We start from the raw sequence: 26,184 nt of genomic DNA, 5'->3' as shown, positions 1-26,184 counted from the left end.
CATGTTTTTAAAAGCCCATGTATCAAACCATGGTTTCTTTAAAGCCCATCCAAAAAACCATGGTTCCTTAACCCATCCAGCAAACCATAGTTAAAGCCCACCCAACAAACCATGTTTTTAAAAAACCCATCCATGGTTTCTTTGAAGCTCGTCCAACCAACAATGGTTTGTTTAAAGCCCACCCAATAAACCATGGTTTCTTTAAAGCACACTCAACAAACTATGGTTCGTTTAAAGCCCGTTCAACCAACGATGGTTTGTTTAAAGCCCACCCAATAAACCATGGTTTCTTTAAAGCACACTCAACAAACTATGGTTCGTTTAAAGCCCGTTCAACCAACGATGGTTTGTTTAAAGCTCACCCAATAAACCATGGTTTCTTTAAAGCCCACCCAACAAAGCATGGTTCATTTAAAGCCCACCCAACCAACCATGGTTCATGTAAAGCTCACCCAACAAACTATGGTTCCTTTAAAGCCCATCCAACAAAACCCAGTCAACAAACCATGATTTGTTGCATTTGCGCCAAAGTCAAATATCAACAAGAGACTGTCAGATTGTCTGAACTCAGAACAGCAAAATAGCATCAAAAAGAAACAAGATGGAAAATAATGGATGAAGCTTCACCCAGGAAATCAAACACAGGCCTCAGAAATGCCTCCTGAGAATGTAAATGTAATTCCTGCTTTATTTCTTTTATTAAAAGAAAGCAATGGCCCCGGATTTTGCAAAATATGGGCCGGTTTGTAACCCTCAACCTGCCGTCCAGAAAGGCAGTGGTTGGGAAAAGGAGAGTGCTGTATAAAAATTGCCAGAGGCAACAGTTTGAACCCAAAGCCGGCACGGTTTCCTTCATGCAGCTTCGGCTCGCTTCTTCAAGTGACCTGGAATTCAGGGGATCGAAGCCATTTCCCTTCTCTTCACACTGGGGGTTTCTCAGAGCTTCTTTCGGACATAACATCCTGATATTTCAGGCACATCATCATGGCCCCAAACCCGTTCCGAAGAGGCTGGATTGAATCTGTCAAAGCCTTCATTGCTTTTCCTGGAAATGACGCGACCTACTCTGCAACTTTGTCCCGGAGAAGTTTAAGTATATGCTTTTCCATCACCTGTTGGACTTAAACCCAGAACCAGAAAATTAATTTCAATACATATATTATTTCAAACAGGAACACCAGCTTTGTTGATTTATTTTTCATGGCAGCTTTCTCCCAACGGAGAGACTCAAGGTAGCTAACAATGCACGCACGCACACACACATATATCCAAATACCTTAATATATTAATTACTATTTTACTATTAGTATATCTACACACATAATAAAAATGAAAATACGTATGTGTGTGTGTGTGGCTGGGGTGTCCACTTACACAGATAAGCTCCCGCCTCCACAAACAGCTATAGCTCCCACTGCTCAGGAGACACCAAAAGCCCTCCATCCAATGACATTGAAGGTTATAGTGAGTGCCATGAACATGTCCAAGAGCCCTGCCAATGTCCTCCACAAATGCAATACTGTCCACCATCCAAGTGAAGGCAGGGGACAATTTCATCCTAGGTTTTATGTTTCCTCCACCAGAGATATCCCATTAATATTACTGCTATGATGATCCCTGCATTTTCCCAGACTCACCCTTCTTGTGTCCCAAGGCAACGGCGAGGTCCATCGGCGTGTAACCGGAATCGGCTTCCATGGTCAGGTCAGCGCCTTGGGCTGAAATAAAAAGGGAAGTAGGGCGTAAAAGTAAAGCACTCATGTGGCCAAAAGGCAGCACTGCAATCCCAGAGTCTGAAGTAATAATAAAATAATAAAACTTTATTTATACCCCACCATCATCTCCCCTCAGACTGGCAACAAAGATCCGCCTAGTCAAAGCCATGGTATTCCCTGTAGTAAGCTACGGATGTGAGAGCTGGACCTTAGGGAAGGCTGAGCGAAGGAAGAGAGATGCTTTTGAGCTGTGGTGTTGGAGGAAAGTGCTGAGAGTGCCTTGGACTGCGAGAAGATCCAACCAGTCCATCCTCCAGGAAATAAAGCCCGACTGCTCACTGGAGGGAAAGATACTAGAGACAAAGTTGAAGTACTTTGGCCACATCATGAGGAGACAGCAAAGCCTAGAGAAGACAATGATGCTGGGGAAAGTGGAAGGCAAAAGGAAGAGGGGCCGACCAAGGGCAAGATGGATGGCATCCTTGAAGTGACTGGACTGACCTTGAAGGAGCTGGGGGTGGTGACGGCCGACAGGGAGCTATGGCGTGGGCTGGTCCATGAGGTCACGAAGAGTCGGAGGCGATTGAACGAATGAACAACAACATCATCTCCCCGAAGGAACTTGGGGTGGCTAACATGAGGTCAAGCCCAAATAATTACATTAAAGCAAAGTAAAGTACATACAAAACAATGATAACATCAAACAGAAATGCTTAACAATAACATAGTAATGCAAATAATAATAATAATAATAATAATAATAATGACAATAACATAATAGAAACAAAGTATAAAATGCTAAGTTAAACAAGGGCGAGCTGGGCCAATGCGAAGGGTAAAAATTGTAAAACTCGTGGGTGAGATAAGTAGATAGATAAGATGCTGTGTCTATTGGGAGGCTTGGTGGGATAAACAATGAGTTTAATTTACACTGAGGGGTGAGATGAAGTGCATCAGAAAGACAAATTGGTACTGGGATGAGACATGGCATGGGAATTAGTTGTTAATTCCTCAAAAGTATACCGGAAAAGCCAAGTTTTTAAGCTTTTCCTAAAGGCTGCTAGGGTGGGTCCTTGCCTAATCTCCCTGGGGAGCGAGTGCCAGAACCGAGGGGCCACCCCAGAGAAGGCCCTCTCCCTCGTCCCCACAAGCCGCGCTTGTGACGAAGGCAGGGGCGAGAGAATGGCCTCCCCTGAAGATTGAAGGATCACAGGTTCATAGGAGGAAATGCGATCACGAAGGTAGGCGGGTTCCAAACCGTTCAGGGATTTGTAGGTGATAACCTGCACCTTGAATTGGGACTGGAAAATGAAAGGCAGCCAATGGAGCTCCTTAACCAGGGGGGTGGACTTCTCCCTGTAATTCACTCCAGTTAAGTAAGGCACTCCCTGTGGCCAAAAGACAGCACTGCAATAATGGAGTCAGGACGTAAGGCACTCCGTATAGCCAGCAGGCAGTAGTGCAGCTACTGAGCAGGGTGTTTACTGAAAGGTATAAATCCGGATGCAAACCCCAAAGGGAAGGACTTACCCAGCAAAACCTCAACGCACTTGACGTGGTTCCCGCGCACGGCGTAGAGGAGGGGTGTCCCGCCGTTCTGCAAAGGAGAGGGCACCCCCCGTTATCGCTCCAATAAGACACAGCACCCCCAAAGCCTAATTAGTAATAATAGTAATAACAATAGTCACTTACCCAGTCATAGGTGTTGACGTCGGCCTCTCTGTCCAGCAAAAGGGCCACGATATCGGTGTATCCGCCAGTGCTAGCTAGCGATAAAGCCGTTTCCCGCTCCTTTGCGAGGGCATGGGGGTCGGCACCCTAAAAAGAATGAATACAGAACATCCATTCTGTTCCATATTCGCATCTGATCCCATTCCAACTGTGCTCCAACTTGGGATATATAGTCTGGGGTAGATTAGATTTCCCATACTCATAGATGGGCATTAATATTTTTGGAAATTTGATACAAAATAGAGTGCTAGAGTTGGAAGAGACCTCCAAGGACCACCCAGTCCAACCCTATTCTGCCAAGACACCATCCAATCCCACCATCTAATCCCAACAGATGGCCAGCCAAGCCTCATAGACATTAGAAAGTTCATGGAGATCAAGGGCCATAAAGTCGGAAGGGACACCAAGAGGGCATCCAATCCAACCCTATTCTATCAGGCAGGAAGGCACCATCAAAGCTCTCTTGACAGATAGCTGTCCAGTCTCGAACAGAATTACAAAACAATATTGGGGGTGGGGGGTGGGGAGTTACCCATTCCAGCATGCTGCGGACGGCCTCGATTTCCCCGAAGGCCGATGCCCACATTAAAGGGGTAAAGCCTCGTTCATCCGGCTTATTCAACAAGTTCTCGCCTACAGGAAAAACATTTCTGTTTTAGAAAATAAAACAGGAAAGGGCCCCCAGAGGTCATCCAGTCCAGCTCTCTTGGCTGAAGCCACATCATTGAGTCTGTTACCTTTCCGCAAGCTTTCTTTCAACAGGATCATTTCCCCTTGAGCTGCCAGCTGGTGAACAGACAGAGCTTTAGATGCCCAAAAAAGAAAAGAAACGAATGATCAAATATAATTAGAACAGATTCCAAAATACAGCAGACTCTTCAGTTATAGCAACCCTATGGGGATGGATAAGATGCTAGATAAGTAGTTTCTGGTTGCTCGAGAGCTACTATGAATAATCAGCCTTTCTATACCTCATAATATATCATTCATATATTAGATTATCCTTATATTCTTGTATTATATTATTGCACAACAATCAGGCAGCGTGGTGCACATGTGCAGGCGAGGGAGAGCGTGCGAGACTGGAGGGAGGCTCATGCCAGCAAGTCCCTTCAAGGCGTGGGGGTTCCGTGTGGGAAGTTTGGCCCAATTCTATAATTGTTCCTCATGCTGCGATGACCCCCAATCATAAAATTATTTTCGTTGCCAATTCATAACTGTAATTTTGCTACTCTTATGATTCGTACTGTAAATATTTAATATGAAGGATGTATTTTCATTCACTGGACCAAATTGGCACAAATATCCAAAACGCCCAAATTTGAATACTGCTGGTGGGGTTGGGGGAGGGATTGATTTTCTCATTTGGGAGTTGTAGTTGCTGGGATTTATAGTTCACCTGCAATCAAAGAGCATTCTGAACTCCCCCAACAATGGAATTGAACCAAACTTGGCACACAGAACTCCCACGACCAACAGAAAATACTGAAAGGGTTTGGTGAGCACTGAACTTGGGTTTTGGAGTTGTAGTTCACCTACATCCAGAGAGCACTGTGGACTCAAACAATGATGGATCTGGACAAAATTTGGCATAAATACTCAATATTCTCAAATGTGAACACTATGATTGTGACGGTGCACCGGGATTGTGGCGCAGCTGGCTGAGTGTCAGCTGCATTAAGATCACTCTGACCAAAAAGTCATGAGTTCGAAGCCAGCCCGGGTTGGAATGGGTTTCCAACCAATTGTGTAGCCTGTTGTTGACCTTTGCAACCTGAAAGACAGTTGCATCTGTCAAGTAGGAAAATTAGGTACCACCTTAAACTGTGGGGAGGCTAAATCAACTAATTTATGAGGCCATAAAAAAGACTCCAGCAAAGCACTCCAGCAAAAAAAGCATGCGGGGAATGTGGAAGTATTTCATCAGTGTCGCAGATGGACGATGAAAGCGACAGCTCCCCTGGCGGCCAGAAAAAGTTAAATAGCCTCTGTCTATGTCTGTATATGTTGTAAGTCAAAATTGGCATTGAATGTTTGCCATATATGTGTACACTGTAATTCGCCCTGAGTCCCCTGCGGGGTGAGAAGGGCGGAATATAAATGCTGCAAATAAATAAATAAATTTAATTTGGGAAAAATAGACCTTGACATTTGGGAGTTGTAGTTGCTGGGATTTACAGTTCACCTACAATCAAAAAGCATTCTGAACCCCACCAATGATAGAATTGGCCCAAACTTCCCACACAGAACCACCATGCTTTGAAGGGACTCACTGGTGCAAACCTCCCTCCAGCCTTGCATGCTCTCCCTCACGCCACACATCCGCACCACGCTGTCATGTGCTGAGCACGCCTGCTCTCCCCTCCATGCTTGGATTCTCAGAAACAGCCCTCCCCTTGGTTGAGAGGCCGGTCAATCACAATGGAGGAAGGCTTTTGGTGGGAGGATTCTCCCGTCTGTTTCCAAAAAAGGAAGGGAAGGACAGGCAGAGAGATCCTAATCCTTCTCTGCCAAAGGAGTTCCTACAACCATCAGAAATACATGTTTTCTGATGGTTCTTGCCGACCCCTCTGAAACCCCCTCGCAACTGCTGCAGGAGTCCCGACCTCTAGGTTGAGAAACACTGCAGTAAACTCAACTTGGACTTACAGTGATTTTCAAGTCAGCCTGTTATCACCCTGCTTAGCATAACATTGGCTTTCTTGATTGAATCTACCCAGTGTAATGTGAACTTTTCTTTCAACTGCTTTGCACCCCTTCTCATTGTGTTTTCTAATGCGTCAGGTCTTCTCATGATGTGTTCAAAATGTAACAGACTCTGTATCTCAAGTAGTTGATGTTTCCTCCTCGAATTGAGCTGTACGTACAATACAGTCAGTGTACAAATTAAACAAATAGCGTGATAAAATATAACCATACTTGATGTCCTTGCAGTTGGAAAACATTTTTGCTCACTACTGTTTCTGGGGAACTCAATTGGCAGAAAAGGCCATGCACAGGAGGTCCTGCCAAAACTCCTGAGCTCTGAAACATTCCATTGGAACCTCTGTGCACACACAAACCAATTTACGTGATTTTAAATAATTGGTTTTTATATGTTTTAATTATTGTTTAATGCTTACGTTTTTTATTATGTGTGTTTTATGTATGTTGTCTATATATGTAAGCCGCCTTGAGTCCCCTACGAGATTGAGAAGGGAGGGGTATAAATTTATTTATTTATTTACAGCTTTTATATTCCGCCCTTCTCACCCCGCAGGGGACTCAGGGCGAATTACAGTGTACACATATATGGCAAATATTCAATGCCAATTTTGACATACAACCTATACAGACATACACAGAGGCTATTTAACTTTTCTGGCTGCCTGGGGAGCTGTTGCTTTCATCGTCCATTTGCGACGCTGATGAAGTACTTCCGCATTCCCCGCATGCTTTTGCTGGAGTGCTTTACTGGAGTCTTTTTTATGGCCTCATAAATTAGTTAATTTAGCCTCCCCACACAAGGGGGTACCTAATTTTCCTACTTGACAGATGCAACTGTATTTTGGGTTGCAAAGGTCGACAACAGGCTACACAATTGGTTGGAAACCCACTCCAACCCGGGCTGGCTTCGAACTCATGACCTTTTGGTCAGAGCAATCTTAATGCAGCTGACACTCAGCCAGCTGTGCCACAATCCTGTACACAATACAGTAAATAATATAAAAATAAATAAGGCACCATTCGATTCCTCCCAACAGATGGCCATCCAACCTCATAGACAACAGAAGGTTCATGGAGAAATAAGACAATGGAATCATGAAATCCTAGGAAGTTGGGAGGGATCCTCCCCCCCCCCCCAAGAGGGCCACCCAGTCCAACCCCATTTTGCCACAACACCATCCGATCCCTCCTAACAGATGGCCAGGCTGCTTCTCTAACATAAAAAATGAAGATCTCACTGTCCAAGGTGGCTGGCAATGCCGAAACTTCGTTCCCTCTTTGCCGGTTGGTCAGGGTGGTCGAATGCTTCAAAATCCCACCGTCTGCATTGTGGAAAGGAAAGCAAATAAGATGTAGAGCCTCTCCATTTAAGCATTGCTTTGCTAATGCAATGTAAGGGACTCACCGTTTGGAGCCTGCAGATCGTCCTTTTCTTCTGAATATGGGTATAAATGCAGCACAACAGACGCGTCTTCCTCCTCCCCATCACTAGCAGGGGCGTCCAGGTCGTTCGAGGTCATCTTGCGGGCGGAATGGCTACTCAAGCAGTGCGGATAGGATGACAATAAGATCTGTAGGAGGAAAAAATGAATGGATGCAGATTCCAGGGCCCAGCATCCCCAACGCATCCGGTCCCAAGCCTTTGAGAGAAGGGAAGCGCAACCTGTATCACGTTATTGATTGACGCCAATAGGCTCTACCAATCTCTCATGAGATCATGGGAAAATTCTGGAGAGACTTATTTTTCATATAATTTCAGAAAAAATAGATCCATGTATGATTCCAGAGCAAGCTGGCTTTAGGAAAGGCAAAAGCTGCACATCACAAGTGCTGAACCTAACTCGGCACATAGAAGATGGTTGTGAAAGGCAGCAGATTACAGGAGCTGCCTTCATAGACCTGTCATCGGCTTATGACGCTGTAAATCATCGCATTCTGAGAAAAACTTATGATATCACAAAGGATTATCACCTCACCCGCCTCATAGGAAATATGCTACAAAACAGGAGCTTTTTTGGTGAATTCCAGGGTCATAGAAGCAGATGGCGGAAAGAGAAGAATGGCTTGCTGCAGGGAAGCGTGCTGACTCCACCAATATTTAACATTTATTTACTGCATTTGTATACAGCCTTTCTCAGCCTGTAGGCGACTAATTTACACAAATGATCAGCCACTCCCAGAAGGGATAGAGAGTTTCATCTATGCTGATGAACATGCAATCACCACCCAAGCAGGGAGCTTTGGAACGGTTGGACAGAAGCTCTCCAAAGCTTTAGGTGCTCTTACTGCCTATTACAGGAAAAATCAGCTGATTCCTGACCCATCTAAATCACAGACATGTGCTTTTTACCGTACAAACAGACAAGCATCTTGAGCTATGAGGATGACCTGGGAAGGGATCCCACTGGAGCATTGCAGCACACCCAAATACCCGGGAGTGAATCTGGACCGTGTTTCTTACTTACAAGAAGCACTGCCTGAATATCAAGTTAAAAGTGAGCGCTAGAAACAATATTGCAGGAAAGCTGACTAGCACAACTTGGGGATCATAACCAGATACAGTGAAGACATCTGCCGTTGTGCTTTGCTATTCTGCTGCTGAGTACACATGTGGAATACATCTCACTATGTTAAAACAGTGGATGTGGCTCTTAATGAGACATGCAGCATTATCACAGGATGTCTACGCCCCTCACCACTGGAGAAATTATACTGTGTAGCCAGTATTGCACCACCTGATATCCGCCGGGAAGTAGCGGCCTGTTACTTACTTACTTAGGCGATCCCTCGTTTTCCGAGGATGATTGTCTTCCAGTGTTCTTGTGGGTCCATATGTGGCTGTGAAGCCCTATTCTTGCTCTGCACATAAAGGGGAAGTAAGGAGAATATGAATGTAAAACTAGGCAATATTGTTGTAAAACAAATTATCCAGACAGAAATAAAACCAATGCGATATTGTGTAAAGCAAATGGGTTAATATATATAACCAACATCCAAGGTTGTAAAATTTCCTTTACTTAGGCGATCCCTCGTTTTCCGAGGACGATTGTCTTCCAATATTCTTGTGCGTCCGTATGTGGCTGTGGAGCCCTATTCTTGCTCTGCATCTTCTTCCGCAGTGAGGGCATTGGTTTCCAGATGGAAGGCGGTCTCGGTCGGGGTTGGCTTGACGCGCCTTCCTCTTGGCATGCTTCTCCCTTTCGCCCTCCACTCGTGCCTCCTCAAATTCTGCAGCACTGCTGGTCACAGCCGACCTCCAGCTGGAGCGCTCAAGGGCCAGGGCTTCCCAGTTCTCAGTGTCTGTGGCAGAGTTTTTAAGGTTGGCTTTGAGCCCATCTTTAAATCTCTTTTCCACCACCATTCCGTTTTCCGTTCTTGAGTTTGGAGTAGAGTACCTGCTTTGGGAGACGGTGGTCGGGCATCCGGACAACATGGCCGGTCCAGTTGAGTTGATGGCGGAGGACCATCGCTTCGATGCTGGTGGTCTTTGCTTCTTCCAGCACGCTGACATTTGTCTGCCTGTCTTCCCAAGAGATTTGCAGTATTTTCCGGAGGCAGCGCTGATGGAATCGTTCCAGGAGTTGCATGTGGCGTCTGTAGACAGTCCACGTCTCACAGGCATATAGCAGGGTTGGGAGGACAATATTTATTTATTTATTTATTGCAGTTACTTAGCTCTATAAACAAGCACCTTGGTATCCCTACGGATGTCCCTGTCCTCAAACACTCTCTGTTTCATTCGGAAAAATGCTGCGCTCGCAGAGCTTAAGCGGCATGTAATGAAAGGACCAAAGCAGTGATAGCTCTGGCCCATCCTCTGTTCAGATATTAGCCAGCATGCCAATGCCTTAAATCAAGACATAGCTTCCAAAGATTGACAGATACTTGCAGGAACACTTCAGCAAGCGAGAATCCAAAAGTGGCAGGCTAAAACCCGGAACCTCAATCAGTGGCTGATACTGAATGAGAGACTCCCTCCTGGGCACACAGAAGACTGGTGACTTGGAAGGTACTGAACAGACTGCGCTCTGGCACCACAAGATGCAGAGCCAACCATAAGAAAGTGAAATCCATGACATGCGAGTGTGGAGGAGAGCAAACTACAGACCACCTACTACAATGCAGTCTGAACCCTGCCACACACACAATGGAGGACCTTCTTATAGAGACACTCCAAGTGGCCAGCTTCTGGTCAATGGACATTTTGTATAATCCCAAGTTTTTTAAACTTTGTGTTTTTAAATACATTGCAACTGTACCCTCGGTTCGCTTCTGACACAGTAAATAAAGAAAATACAGAAAACAAAATTATGATGTTAGATAATTGTAGTTTCAGCTCCTATTCAAAATAGGCCTAACTCAAGCCCCTTCCACACAGCTGAATAAAATTTATTATTTATTTACCTTACTTATATACCACTGTTCTCAGCCCGAAGGCGACTCACAGAAGTTCACAACAAATACGAACAGCAAAAATTCAGTGCTACAGTATAGAAACAATTAACAACCTAACACATTACACAATTAATAAACAGTTACTACAATACCCATTCACTGTCGTCTCGTCATCAAAAACATGTTCCAGATTCGTCATCCATTGTTCCATTCCAGTGTTCATTAACCAATCATTGCACTAATTATTTGAACGCCTGCTCAAACAGCCAGGTCTTCACCTTTTTGCGGAATACCATTAGAGATGGTGCTAGCCTAATGTCCGTAGGAAGGGTGTTCCACAGCCGAGGAGCCACCACCGAGAAGGCCCTATCTCTCGTCCCCGCCAGCCGTGCTTGAGAAGCAGGCGGGATCGAGAGCAGGGCCTCCCCGGAAGATCTCAAAGTCCTGGTGGGTTCATAGGCAGAGATGCGGTCGGATAGGTAGCTTGGGCCAGAACCGTTTAGGGCTTTAAAGGCCAACGCCAGCACTTTGAATTCAGCCTTTTGAATTCCAGCACTTTGAATTCCACATTATCTGCTTTGAACTGGATTATATGGCAGTGTGGACTCAGATAACCCAGTTCAAAGAAGATATTGTGGGATAGTCTGCCTTCTTATTCTGGGTTATATGGCTGTGTGGAAGGGATCTAAGACTATACCCCATACTATGCTATGCCATATACTCTTAATTGACTTGATTATTTTCTATTTTTCTATGCATTTCTATTAGAACGATGCAAAGAAGCCCAGGATCTACAAATCCAGGTTCTCCAGCCATTCATTCCTAACTCACCAAAGCAGCTTGGTCTCTCTTTCAACCTGTGACGTCATAATTCTCTTAATCTGGGGTTACGTCACATAAAGGCCAGCCAGAAGCCTTCCTTCCTTCGCATCTTCTCCGTTGCAAGCAGTGAAAGTAACTTTCCCCGTCCCACAATGCATCGGCGAGCAAGCCCGCCTCCTTGCTCCTCTGTTTGGTTCCCGCCTGCACTGGCCCTTTAAGAGCTTTCCCCGGACATGGCGCTTTATGAATGAGCGACCGGGAAGTGTCTCCGCCCTCTTTCCGCTTCTCCGCCAATCAGCAATTGCTATTCCCCAAACAATGCGGAAGTTGCTTCGTTTATGAATGAGCGCTTGGGAGGTGTCTCCGCCCTCTTTCAGCTCCTCCGCCAATCAGCGTCCGTTTACGGGAAGAGGAGGCGGGCTCTGTCCAGTTCTGGCTCTTAAAGGGACAGCGTCACTGTTTTTGCCTTGTTTTGAAATTGTCCCAATTGGGAAGTAACTCAAGCCTCAAGTTGTCAACCGCATTTCCCAGTTGGAAACACGTGAGAACATTTGGGGATAGAAAAGGGGACATTTTCTTCTATTTCACAGTTTAAACGATAGCAAGCCTTCCACCATCCCGGAACCCTTCTCGTCGCTCCTGTTTCCGACAGGAAAGAACTCCTCAACCGGAAGTCGCCACTGGGCTCTGCGCCGCTCCGGATTCGCGTCGGATTTCTCCGAAAGCCCCTTTAAGGCGCCTTCTGAGACGATGGAAGAGCCGGAGATGCAGCTCAAAGTGAAGAAAGGTAACGGGGCGGGAGGCACTTCCGGTTGGTGTTACACTCAAAACCGTCCGGGGGGGGGAGGAGAAGAGGGGGCGCCATTGAATTGGACTTGGGTGGTGAAAGCAGTTTGCCATTCAATTCCCAGCCAACAAGTGGCTTGGAGGTTCATATAGCCATATATGTAGTGTGTGTGACATGATGGCAACAGTCTTGGACAGCAGTGGCTCCCAAAGTGACCCATTTAAGGTGGAATCGGGTGTCAAACAGGGATGTGTTATTGCCCCAACTCTATTCTCCATCTTCATCGCTATGATACTTCACCTTGTTGATGGGAAGCTTCCCACCAGAGTGGAAATCATCTATTGGACAGATGGCAAGCTGTTTAACCTCAGCAGACTGAAAGCCAAAACCAAGGTTACAACAACATCTGTTATAGAACTCCAGTATGCTGATGACAACGTCGCCTGTGTGCATTCAGAAGAAGATCTACAAGCCACTCTAAACACCTTCACAGAAGCATACGGGAAGCTTGGCCTGTCATTGAACATCGAGAAAACCAAGGTGCTGTTCCAGCAGACACCAGCCAGCCCCTCTCCAATGCCAGTGATACAGCTTAATGGTGTAACATTAGAAAATGTTCACCGTTTCCGCTACCTTGGCAGCCACCTCTCCACCAAAGTCAACATCGACACTGAAATACAACATCGCCTGAGCTCTGCGAGTGCAGCATTTTCCCGAATGAAGCAGAGAGTGTTTGAGGACCAGGACATCCGTAGGGAGACCAAGGTGCTTGTGCATAAAGCTATTGTCCTCCCAACCCTGCTATATGCCTGCGAAACGTGGACTGTCTACAGACGTCACATGCAACTCCTGGAACGATTCCATCAGCGCTGCCTCCGGAAAATCCTGCAAATCTCTTGGGAAGACAAGCGGACAATCGTCAGCGTGCTGGAAGAAGCAAAGACCACCAGCATTGAAGCGATGGTCCTCTGCCATCAACGCCGCTGGGCCGGCCACGTTGTCCGGATGCCTGACCACCGTCTCCCAAAGCAGTTGCTCTACTCTGAACTTAAGAACAGAAAACGGAATGTTGGTGGACAGGAAAAGAGATTGAAAGATGGGCTCAAAGCCAACCTTAAAATCTCTGGCATAGACAGTGAGAACTGGGAAGCCCTGGCCCTTGAGCACTCCAGCTGGAGGTCAGCTGTGACCAGCAGTGCTGCAGAATTCGAGGAGGCACGAGTCGAGGGTGAAAGAGAGAAACGTGTCAGGAGGAAGGCGTGTCAAGCCAACTCCGACCGGGACCGTCTTCCACCTGGAAACCAATGCCCTCACTGTGGGAGAAGATGCGGGTCAAGAATAGGGCTCCATAGCCACCTACGAACCCACAAGGAAACGTATAATGGAAGACCATCTTACTCGTCCAACGAGGGATCACCTAAGTAAGTATGTAAGTGTGTTAATACTAATAATAGATACATAGACACTTTGAGTCTCCTTTTGGAGAGAAAAAGCAGGATATTAATAATAATAAATAATAATATGGACAGTTTCTGGGAAAAAATGAGGGCAAAATTGACAAGGAACAAACATGGACGTGGCACACAAATGGAACTTTGAAGAAGGAGACGGAGGGCCTGATTCTGGCAGCCAAAGAACAAGCCATTCGAATCAATGCCATCAAAGCCAGAATTGAAAAGTCAACGACAGAGCCCAAGTGTAGACTCTGCAAGGAAGCAGACAAAATGATAGATCACATCCTCAGCTGCTGCAAGAAGATCGCGCAGACAGACTACAAGCAGAGGCATAACACCATTGCTCAGATGATTCATTGGAACTTGTGCCACAAATACAATCTGACTGCAACAAAGAACTGGTGGGATCACTAGCCGGAAAAAGTTACAGAAAACAAACATGTCAAACTCCTCTGGGACTTCCGAATTCAGACTGACAGAGTTTTGGAGCACAATACTCCTGACCTCATAATCGTGTTAAAAAAAAGTATGGATCATGGATGACAGCAGGATTGAAGAGAAACAACTGAAAAAAGCTGACACGATACGAGGATTTAAAGATCGAACTGCAAAGACTCTGGCACAAGCCACTCAAGGTGGTCCCAGTGGTGATCGGCACACTGGGTGCAGTGCCTAAAGACCTTGGCCTGCACTTAAACAAAGTCGGTGCTGACAAAATTACCACCAAAAGGCCACCTTACTGGGATCTGCACGCATTATTTGCCGATACATCACACAGTCCTAGACACTTGGGAAGTGTCCGACGTGTGATCCAATACAACAGCTAGTAGAGTGTCTGCTGTGGACTCATCTTGTTGTGTTTCAAATAATAATAATAGTAATAACAAAGGAGTAATTTTCATGGATGCTTTCAATAACTTTAAATCCCATAAGTCCTGATTTGCATAGGCCTTTGTTTGTAGAAGGTGCTGACAGTTTGGGAAAACATTGGTGCAGAGAGGAAGTTTCAAGGATAAAATTACATCAGGACAGAACTAGTTAGCTTGTACTCCCCTAGTTTCCCAGCTGCTTGAAGTATCGACCTATAGATACTTCGCAACTGAGTGTTCATGGCTGGAGAACAATAGACTATAGTTGTGCCATTGTTTAGATCCTATGTGTGACTTCTTGTCTGTTATGGAGAGCCAATGAACATCTGTATAGCCAGCTTAGACCGACAAAAATATGATAGCTGGGACCCTACGCTGGTTGTTCACTGCGGGTCAGAATTCATGAAGGAAACATGTGCATGAGACAGCGCAGCGAGTGAGACACGCAGCTGGGAGGGAAGGAAGAGGGGGGGGGGGTCTACAGCTCACACATTCTGCCCTCTCAGAGCCCTGGCTCCTCCACTGTTAGAAAGCGGAGTATGGATCATCGATTTTGCAATCCCAGGTGACAGCAGGATTGAAAAGAAACAACCGGAAAAGCTGACACGATATATGAGGATTTAAAGATTAATCTGCAAAGACTCTGGCACAAACCAGTAAAGGTGGTCCCAGTGTTGATCTTGGTCTACACAATCAGCATTGACAAAATTACCATCTGTCAGCTGCAAAAGGCCACTCTACTTGGATCAGCCTACATTATTCATAGAATCATAGAGTTGGAAGAGACCTCATGGGCCATCCAGTCCAACCCCTTTCTGCCAAGAAGCAGGAATATTGTATTCAAAGCAACCCTGACAGATGGCCATCCAGCCTCTGTTTAAAAGCTTCCAAAGAAGGAGCCTCCACCATACACCCCGGCTGAACGGCTCTCACAGTCAGGAAGTTCTTCCTCATGTTCAGATGGAATCTCCTTTCTTGTAGTTTGAAGGCATTGTTCCGCATCCTAGTCTCCAGGGCAGCAGAAAACAAGCTTGCTCCCTCCTCCCTGTGGCTTCCTCTCACATATTTATACATGGCTATCGTGTCTCCTCTCAGTCTTCTCTTCTTCAGGCTAAACATGTCCAGCTCTTTAAGCCGCTCCTCATAGGGCTTGTTCTCCAGACCCTTGATCATTTTAGTCGCCTAATACATCGCATACATCACATAGTCCTAGACACTTGGGAAGTGTCCGATGTGTGATCCAATACAACTGTCAGCATAGTGATCTTGTTTGCTGTGTGTACTAATCTTGTTGTGTATCAAATAACAACAACAACAACAACAACAACTACACCCACAGTTTATGGCAGAATGGTAAAACATCAAAACATCCGGGCAACATCCTTGCAGACGGCCAGTTCTCTCACACCAGAAGCGACTTGCAGTTTCTCAAGTTGCTCTTAACATGAAAAAAAAATTGAAAAAGTGTGTGTGACTGAGAAAATCCCAACAGACTTCAAGTTTAATAATAACCGTTGTTGTTGTTGTTGTTGTTGTTGTTGTTAGATTCATAGAGTTGGGAGGTACCTAAAGGCCATCTAGTCCAACCCCTTCTGCCAGGAAGGAAGATAGAATTATTATTATATTATTATCCATTATTATTAGACTCATAGAGTTGGGAGGGACTTTAAAAACCACCTAGTCCTACCTGTTCTGCTAGGAAGCAAGATAGAATTACTCTTATAGTATTATCCATTATTATTATTAGACCCATAGAGTCGGGAGGGACCTCTAAAGGCCACCTAGTCCAACCCCCTTCTACCATTGCAAACCTCTCCTGTATGTAAAACTTGTTATGCTGGTTAGTCTTTTATTTATTGGATTGATTGATCTTATTCTCTCTCTTGGGCACAGTGACGGATAAATTCACCGAAAGCATGTACGTCCTGGCCAACGAGCCCTCTGTTGCCTTGTATCGGCTCCAGGAACACGTCCGCCGGTCGCTCCCAGAACTGGCTCAGCACAAGGTCAGATCCGTGTCCGTCCTCCGTGTGATGCAGTAGCATAAAAGGCTAACATGATTCTGGGCTGAATCCATCAGAGTCTAGTGTCCAGATCAAGGGAAGTGACGGTCCTGCTCTATTCTGCTTTGCCCACCCATCAGCAGTCTCTTGTATCCTATGGGGTTCGATGCAGATCAGTAGGATCCCATGGAAAGAAGGGGTTTTAAGCTGGAGCACTGTCTATTGTATCCTATGGGTTTTGGTACAGAACAATATTATCCAATGGAAAGCAATGGTTTTAACCTGGAGCACTGTATCCTATGGGGTTTGGTGCATTACGCACAAAGAATAGACACTTATTAAGAAATGCATGTCATTTTCAATGTATTTTAATATCTGTTACTATTTGGAAAGAAATCATTTCTTTTTCTACTTTAAACCAGGGTGGAATTAACTCTTTATTTCCGCAGGCCGACATGCAGAGCTGGGAAGAGCAAAGCCAAGGGGCCATTTACACTGTGGAGTATGCCTGCAGGTATTGCTATTATTGCTATTATTATTATGGGTGGTAGTAGTGGTAGCATAGAAGGTGTCCTATATTATCATAGTGTCTGTAGGCAGACTCATTTTACGTTTTATATTAGATTTTAGATGTTTATATGTTTTCTAATATTCCTTACACTGGAAGAGTTTTGTAAAATGTTTCATATCAGATTTTAAATATTTTACATTTTAAATATTTTTATATTTCCTATACTGGAAGAGTATTGTAACATATTTTATATTCAACTAGCTTGGGTACCCGGTGTTGCCCAGGTTATTTGAAGAAGTCATTTTTTAAATTTTACAAAATGCACACGGTTGTGGGTGAACTACAATTCCCAACATGCTAGGTTAACCCCCTGAAACTCCATCAGTACTTAAAGTTTGTCATGTTGGGCAAGTTTGCTGTAGATGCATCATTGGTGGGGTTCAGTGTGATCTCTGGCTGCAGGATAAACTACAGCTCCCATCATGGTGGGTCACTCCCCTCACATCTCTCCAGTAGATTTAGTTGGTGATAGGGGTTCTGTGTGCCAAGTTTGGTCCAGATCCGTCATCGGTGGTGGTCACAGTGTCTCTGGATGTAAGTGAACTACAATTTCCAGAAATGAAGGTCAGTTCCCCCCAACCTCCTCCAGTATTTTCAGTTGGTCATGGTGGTTCTGTGTGCCAAGTGAGATCCAGGGCCATAGTTAGTGGGCTCCAGAGTGCTTGTTGATTGCATATGAACTATAAATCCCAGTACCTACAGTGTCTATAAATCAAGGTGAATTCCCCCCAAACCTCTCCAGTATTTTTCTTTGGTCATGGGGGTTCTGTGTGCCAAATGTGGTCCAGGTCCATTGTCAGTGGGGGTCACAGCACCATGACTTGATGCAGGGTGAACTACAATTTCCACAATGTGGAATCAATCCCCCAAACTCCTCCAGTATGTTCAGTTGCTGATTACGTCTGCTCTATTTGTTGTGCAGGTTAAGGGAGAGGCAGTGGGAGGGGTCATGCAAATTCCACACCGATGGAGAGAGTAAAAACACTGGGATGTCTGTGGTGGAGGAAACACGTTAAATCTAGGAGGAAATTGTCTCTGAATGAAAACATTCCTTGGGTGGTGGACAGTATGGCGTTTGGGGAGGACATTGACAGGGTTTGGGCTACATGTTCATGGCTCTCTCTACAACCTGAAATGTCATTGGAGGCAGGGCTTTTGGTGGCTCCCCAGCACTGTGGGTTAAATCTGTTTGTGGAAGTGGGAGCTTGTCTGTGGAAGTGGTCACCCCAGCCGCACACATACATACACATTTTCACTTTTATTATGGATGTGAAAGATATATATAGTGTATTGGAAGAGTTTTGTAAAGTAGTTTATATTATATTTTAAATAATTTTTATATCTATATATTTGTATTATTTCATAGTATACAAAGTCCATGGTGCTTGAATGAAGGACCTTCCTTCTCTCCCCCGCTTCCCTTCTTTCCTCCCTTTCCTTCCTTCCTTTCCTTTTGTTCCTTCCTTCTCCTTCCTTTCCTTCTTTCCCTCCATCCCTCCCTTCCTGTCCCTCCTTCCTTCTTCCTTTCCTTCTTTTCCTCCCTCCCTTCCATTTCCTCCTTCTTTCCCTTTCTTCATTTCCTTCCCCTTCATTTCCTTCCCTCCCTCCTTTCTTCATCCCCCTCCTTTCTTTCCCTCCTTCCTTCCTCCTTCCTTCCTTCCTTCCTTCCTTCCTTCCTTCCTTCCTTCCTCCCTCCTTCCCTCCTGCCCTCCCTCCCTCCCTCCCTTCCTTCCTGTACCTCCTTCTTTCTTTTCCTTCCTTCCTGTCCCTCCTTCCTTCCTTCTTCCTTTCCTTCTTTCTAAAATATAAATACAATATTAAAAGGAAGGGACAGTCAGGAAGTAACGAGAGAAGGAGGGGAAAAGGGAAGGAAGGAAGGAAGGAGAGAAGCAGGGAGGGAAAGAAGGAAAGAAAGAAAGATAGAGAAGCAAGGAAGGAGAGAATCAAATAAAAAAGTGAAAGGAAAAAGAGAGGGAAGGAAGGAGAGAAGGAACAAAAGATAAGTAAGTAAGGAAGGAAGGAAGGAAGGAAGGAAGGAAGGATGGAAGGATGTAACCAAAGAGCAAAGAAAGGGAGGAAAGAAACAGGTAGAGATGGAAGAAAGATGAGAGATAGGGAAAGAAAAAGAGGGAAGGAAGGAGAGAAAGAGGGAGGGAAGGTTGGCCACAGCAACGCGTGGCGGGTACAGCTAGTATACTTATATATATTTAAATAGCTCTTACACTTTGTAAATAATGGGATGGGCCTGTGCTGTGCTGCTTCCCAGCAGGCAGGGCTTGGTCTAGATTGCCTCTAGCGGCCCCTCCCAGTCCTTTGGCTTCACCCGCATTTCTCTCTCCCTCCTGCAGTGCCATCAAGAACATGAAGGACAGTGGCGTCTATTTCAAGAGCATCGAAGGCTTGCTCCGACATGCCTCCGCCGTCAAGGACCGCTTGAACTCGGCCCGCAGGTAACCGGGTTCGAATCCCCATCCGGACTCTGTTGCTCCCCTTCCAAGAAAAGTCTGCAATTGACATATGTAATTCTTCACCTCGTTTATAATTCAAAATATTAAACCTGGAATGCATTTCCTGCAAATGTGTATCATTATTGACACCATTATAGATGCTAGGGGTGTGCAAAACTTAGTTTTAAATTCGTATATCTAACTTCAGAATCAAAACACTCACCAAATATTTCCGTTTAAATTCTGTAATCCTCGGAAGCCTCCCAAAGTCAGTTTCATTTTCAGCACAAGCAAGCAAAGGCACGCCAAAAAGTGAAGAAAAAGAAAGAGGAGGAGGAAGAAGGAAGAAGAAGAAGAAGGAGAAGGAGAAGAAGAAGAAGAAGAAGATTAGTTCATAGAAAACAAGATCACTCTGCTGGCTTTGGATGATTTATGTTGTGAGCTTGATAGGGGGAGTTGTTGGGCGAGTGGGCTTATTAACAAAAGACCCTCCTCATAAATGTACAGCAAAGTAACTCATGAGTAGCAGCGTGACCCAGCGCCAGTAGCCCAAAGTGATGAAAAGAACAAAAACACACAGACCAATGTTGTATCTTCCTTAGGTGGCTTTTCTTTGCAGTGTAATAATATGGTTGCACTATTTAAAATAACAAGGTTTCCACAACACAAATAAACAAATACAGAGTATCTTTATACACAGCAGCCTTCACACTGGAGGTTTCTCACACGAGGCTTCTCTCACACAGAGGTTTACCTCACACTCCTCAGGAGGACACCAGCTTCATCCTACTAACTCTTTCAGTGCTTGACTTACATCTTTGTAATTAAAAATACCTAGTTATTTTTTAATATTTCTGACAGGAGTGTGTCCTTGTTGGTACTCTTGGATCTCTCAGCAGCCTTCGATACCATTGACCATGGCATCCTTCTGGGTCGCCTGGCTGGGATGGGACTCTGGGGGCACTGTTTTACAGTGACTCTGGTACTTCCTGGAAAGATGGACCCATTTGGTGTCATTGGGGAACACCTGCTTGACCTCATGGCCATTGTCCTGTGGGATCCTGCAGGGCTCGGTTTTGTCCTTCATGTTGATGATCGCTGGGAGAGTTCATCCAGAGTTTTGGAGTTTGGTGCCATTCTGTGCTGGATGGGGTCCCACTCCCACTGAAGACACTGGTCCACAGTTTGGGGGTCCTCCTGAACTCATCACTAAGCCTGGAGGCCTAGGTCTGGGTGGTGGCCAGGAGGCCTTCTCACAACTAAAACTTGTGCACCAACTGTGACCGTACATTGAGAAGCCGGACTTGCCCATGGTTGTTCATGCCTTAGATCAGTGGTTCTCAACCTGGGGTCCCCAGATGTTTTTGGCCTTCAACTCCCAGAAATCCTAACAGCTGGTAAACTGGCTGGGATTTCTGGAACTTGTCGGCCAAAAACATCTGGGGGGCCCAGGTTGAGAACCACTGCCTTAGATACATACCGTTTTCTGTGTCAGGAGTGACTTGAGAAACTGCAACTTGCTTCTGGTGTGAGAGAATTGGCCGTTTACAAGGACGTTGCCCAGGGGACGCCCCACTATTTTGATGTTTTACTATCCTTATGTGAGGCTTCTCTCATGTCCTCGCATGGGGAGCTGGAGCTGACAGAGGGAGCTCATCCGTGCTCTCCCTGGATTTGAACCTCCAACCTGTCGGTCTTCAGTCCTGCCAGCACAAGGATTTAACCCATTGCGCCACCAGGGGCTCCAGTTACATCCTATTTAGACTACTGTAATGGACTCTACGTCAGACTGTTTTTGAAAACTGCCTGGAAACTCCAACGATGAAGGTTATCCTGAAAGTAAGGTTACATTTTAAAAAAATTACAAAGAATGAATATATTTTAACAAAACTGACATGGATTATAGCATAGGCTTTACATTATTTTTCCACATAATCATCATTCAATTCAATACATTTTGTCATCTGTGGGACGAGTTTTTGATGCCTGTGTCATAGAAGTTTCCCTCTGCCTTTTTCATCCCAATTCAAGGTGCAGGTTATCACCTACAAAGCCCTAAATGGTTTGGGACCCGCTTACCTTCGTGACCGGATCTCTCTCCATGAACCAGCCCAAGGTCTTAGATCCTCGGGGGAGGCTCTCCTTTTGCCCTTGCCACTATCACAGGCGCGTCTTGTAAGCACAAGGGAGAGAGCCTTCTCCTCTGTGGCCCCCCGACTCTGGAACTCATTGCCCGGTGAGATTAGGAAGGCCCCCACCTTAGAAATTTTCAAGAGGGATCTCAAAACCTGGTTTTTCTGATGCGCTTTTGGAGAGTAGCCATATTATCATACACAGTTGCTCCCCCTCAACGGTTTTTGTCCCCAGAGTATATTTCCCCACCTGTATGAAGGTCTATATTTATGACCCCGTTCCTTTATGAGTTTCTCCCCCACAAACAATCTGTTCCATCCCTATCTCATCCTGATTTTAGTATTTTAGTTTTTATCTTGCACATGCGACCCACTCATTGTTATGTTATTTTACTGTGTATGATTTTGCTTATCGTTTTTGTACTCATATGTTGTATATATTTTACTGTGTTATTGTGTTTTGGTTTTACTTTATTGTAATATACTGTTGGGCTTGGCCTCATGTAAGCTGCTCCGAGTCCCCACTGGGGAGATGGTGGCGGGGTATTAAATAAAGATTATTATTATTATTATTATTATTATTATCCAGTTCGTCATTTCAATTTTCACATCGTCGTTATCAAAAGAGTCTTTTCCACCCAGGTGTTCCTTCAATTTAGTGAACAGATGATAAGTGCAAAATCGGGGCTATAGGGAGCGGGGGGCTTCAAACATCCCAACCAAATGAAGTCAACAACTCTTGTGTTGCATGAGTTGTGTGCGAATGCGCATTTTCATGAAGGAGGCAGACTCCCACCATCAGCATCCCACGACGTTTGTTTTGGATGGCTCTTCAAAGTTTCTTCATTCTGTACCCATTTTGTCACATGCTATCTTGACATTACAACCTCTCCATAAACGGAAATGATTTCACGATGACTCGCAGCAGTGTTCATGCCTTTAGCGTTTAGATAGCATATTACAGCACATATTTCTCACTTGGAGGGAAACAGAATGAGGACGCTCATCTCTAACCTTCACCGCGACACCAGTTGATCAGCTACCGACAACTGGCACTGCTCGTTCGCTTCCGCTTGCTTCTTGCTACACAGCAGTGAGACCAACTTCCCCTGAGAAAATTCCCCAAAAGAGCTACGTGCCTTGTAACCTTACTTTCCAGATAACCCTCGTAGTTCAGAGATCTGCAGCCAGGTTATTGACAGGTGCTGGGCCCAGTGAGCATGCAACCCCCCTGTGACAACACCAACACTGGCTGCCAATCTGTTTCCGAGCCCGATTCAAGGTGCCGGCTTTGACCTTCACAGCCCTAAACAGTTCAGGCCCAACTTACCTATTTGACTGCATTGCCTCTTACCAACCTGCCCGATCATTTAGATCTTTCGGAGAGACCCTTCTGTCGTTGCCACCACTGTCACAAATACTGGTGGTGGCAACGAGAGAGAGGGCCTTCTTCCCATTGGAAATTCTCCCCATTGAGATCCCTGTTCTCTTTCAAGAATCAGTTGAAGACCAACCTGTTCAGGCAAGCTTTTGACGAATTTATTTATTTATTTGTTTATTTATTTATTTAGAACTTTTAGAACCCGGTCTTCTCAACCTCCGAAGAAGGACTCAAGCCGGCTAACAACAGAAAATTCATACACCAAATAAACAAATAACATCATAACGTCATAATACATTAAAATACATTAAAATACAGATCAAATAAATACATAAAGCCAAATCGTCAAGATAAAATCACAATTCGTCACCATCCGCTAGTATGGTCAGCAGTTATTGACTCACTCATCATTCTGAGCCAGGATTTTACTAGCTTTCTAAAAGTCAGGAGGGAAGGAGCAGATCTAATCTCCATTGGGAGAGAGTTCCACAGCCGAGGGGCCACCACCGAGAAGGCCCTGTACCTCATCCCCACCAGACGCGATTGTGAAGGTGGTGGGACCGAGAGCAGGACTCCTCCAGAAGATCTTAACAACCTTGATGGTTTGTAGGGGAGAATCTGTTCGGACAGGAAAAGTAGGCCGGAGCCGTTTAGGGATTTATAGGTAAGTACCAGCACTTTGATTTGTGCTCGGAAGCTAATTGGCAGCCAGTGGAGCTGACGCAACAGAGGAGTAGTGTGCTCCCTGTACCCCGCTCCTGTTAGTAATCTGGCTGCCACTCATTGGACTAATTGCAGCTTCAGAGGCAACCCCACGTAGGGAGCGTTGCAGTAGTCTATACGGGATGTAACCAGAGTGTGGACCACCGTGGCCAAGTCAGACTTCCCAAGGTACGGGTGCAGCTGGCGCACAAGTTTTAATTGTTCAATTGCTAATGACAGTAAGGTCGATTTGCCCTGAGTTTAGCGAAATATACTATTTAATTGATGAGTCTCCACAATAATGCTTAATATTTATTTTTATCTTATTTCTTGACATTATTATGCTTTGTGTGATTTTCGTCTTGTATTTTATGTTAAATGTGCTTTGATTTGTATTGTATGATGTTATGAGCTGCTTAAAGTGGGATGTAAATAAATATTATTGTATTGTCGAAGGCTTTCATGGCCGGAATCACTGGGTTGTTGTAGGTTTTTGTCTCACTCTGGTCATTCCACAGATATATAAACCCATTGTCCTAATTCCAACAGACCTCACTACCTCTGAGGATGCTTGCCATAGATGCAGGCGAAACATCAGGAGAGAATGCCTCTAGAACATGGCCATATAGCCCAAAAATATTATTATTATTATTATTATTATTATTATTATATACACAATAAGATGAGCACACAGCAAACAAGCTCACTCTGCTGGCTTTTGTATTCAATCACGCGTCGGACACTTCCCATGTGTCTAGAACTGTGTGACATATCAGCAAGTAATGCATGCAGATCTGAGCAGGGTGGCCTTTTGCAGCTGACAGGTGATTTTGTCAATGCCAATTGTTTTTAAATGCAGGCCAAGGTCTTTAGGCACTGCACCCAGCGTGCCAATCACAACTGGGACTACTTTGACTGGCTTGTGCCAGAGACTTTGCAGATCTGTCTGTCTGTCTGTCTGTCTGTCTGTCTGTCTATCTATCTGTCTATCTATCTATCTATCTATCTATCTATCTATCTATCTATCTATCTATCGTAGCAAGTTTCATGCCGATAGCTCTAAAGACAAGGGAGAAAGGAGCCCCTGAAGTTTCACCATTAAGATTCGAACTGGGTTCAAAATTGAGACTTGGAAGGGATGGAACTAGGTTCAGAATGTAGGCTTAAAGGGATGGAACTAGGCTTTGTTGTGTGTGATGATGATGATGATGATGATAATAATAATAGTAATTATTATTATTATTATTTATTATTATTATGTATTTATATCTCACTTAATTCTCTTGATCCAGATGCAAAGTGACTCACACCATAGTTTTGTATACAGTATAGTATTATATATATAGTTTATTATATATAGAATATACTATCTATACAGTATATAATGTATATTTAATTATGCTATGCATAATATACTATACATAATGTACTATATAATACACTAAATTATATATAGTATACGGTATAAAACAACAATGCAATTTCAGATCCCCAACATACTGATATTTGAATACAGCTCAACATACAAGTCAATCATTTCAAGAATTGCAATCCACAACATACAAATATTCAAATAGAATCCAACCTTCAATTCAATTACAATCACTTTAGAGATATAAGTATAGCTGATGTAGATACCTTAATTAATTATATCAATGAGTAATAATAATGATGATGATCCATGATATCAATGATTAATATTAATGCTGTTAATTATCACAACTATTAATAATTAGTATTCATGATATTTATTATTAATCATCTCAATGATTAGTATTTATGATATTAATGATTACTATTAATTCCAATATTAATACCAAGTAATACAGAGTTTATCATATGGTATAATACAGAGTCTAGTATTAAGTAAGCCTATATTTAATAGTAACTCACAAGCAACCGGAAACTACATTGATTAGACATTGACCAATCCCTATAATATGTATTTTATTAATTTGCTTTTAATGACTGTATTTCAATATTAATACCAAGTCAATACAGAGTTTATGTTATGGTATAGTATGATACATTGTATAGTATAGTATAGTATGATAGAATACTATATGGGATGATATAGTTTTGTATATAGTATATCATGTATATTAGTATATATAGTACTAATATTATGTATATTAGTATATATAGTACATAATATTATGTATATTATGTATAGTCTGTGCTTATGCATATATATATACACACACACACATGTATGCAACCCAAAGAATATATATTTATAGTATATATAATTAATTATATAATATATTATGTACTATTTAATACATAATATACTATATAATATTATGGCATAGTATTATAAATCATATAATATAGTATGACACAATATGACGACTGACCACCGTAGTTTTTTAAATATAGTGGTTATTTTAAATGTGTTATTGTAATTATGAACTATGATATTTTACTGATTGTATGTTTTTATGGCTGAGTCCCTCTAAGAGGTGAGAA

At 44.0% G+C, this 26,184-nt stretch overlaps 2 protein-coding genes across 6 annotated transcripts; one reads left to right on the top strand and one right to left on the bottom strand.

The window, feature by feature from the left end:
* Positions 1-670: 670 nt before the first annotated feature.
* Positions 671-11,596, bottom strand: RFXANK (regulatory factor X associated ankyrin containing protein). Of its 5 annotated transcripts, none has more exons than XM_060784929.2 (10): positions 11,379-11,596; positions 8,920-9,011; positions 7,558-7,723; positions 7,391-7,474; positions 4,184-4,249; positions 3,979-4,079; positions 3,408-3,533; positions 3,246-3,312; positions 1,638-1,718; positions 671-1,120 (listed from the first exon to the last, which is right to left on the bottom strand). In XM_060784929.2, exons 3-10 carry the CDS (start codon positions 7,670-7,672, stop codon positions 1,062-1,064), a joined length of 699 nt encoding a protein of 232 aa, XP_060640912.2. In that variant the 5' UTR covers positions 7,673-7,723; positions 8,920-9,011; positions 11,379-11,596; the 3' UTR covers positions 671-1,061. The 5 variants fall into 5 exon arrangements, with proteins under 5 accessions (XP_060640912.2, XP_060640910.2, XP_060640914.2 ...); XM_060784927.2 differs by having other exon boundaries at positions 8,924-9,011; XM_060784931.2 differs by having other exon boundaries at positions 671-1,112; positions 8,924-9,011.
* Positions 11,597-11,804: 208 nt separating this feature from the next.
* Positions 11,805-22,204, top strand: BORCS8 (BLOC-1 related complex subunit 8). Its single transcript, XM_060784932.2, has 4 exons — positions 11,805-12,156; positions 16,373-16,485; positions 16,932-16,996; positions 19,402-22,204. Exons 1-4 carry the CDS (start codon positions 12,120-12,122, stop codon positions 19,505-19,507), a joined length of 321 nt encoding a protein of 106 aa, XP_060640915.1. The 5' UTR covers positions 11,805-12,119; the 3' UTR covers positions 19,508-22,204.
* The last annotated feature ends 3,980 nt before the right edge of the window (positions 22,205-26,184 follow it).

This window comes from Anolis sagrei, chromosome X, assembly GCF_037176765.1.
Source record: "Anolis sagrei isolate rAnoSag1 chromosome X, rAnoSag1.mat, whole genome shotgun sequence".
Lineage (NCBI taxonomy): Eukaryota > Metazoa > Chordata > Lepidosauria > Squamata > Dactyloidae > Anolis > Anolis sagrei.
Note: the sequence above shows the minus strand (reverse complement) of the source record. Positions and strands in the feature narration are given on the sequence as shown.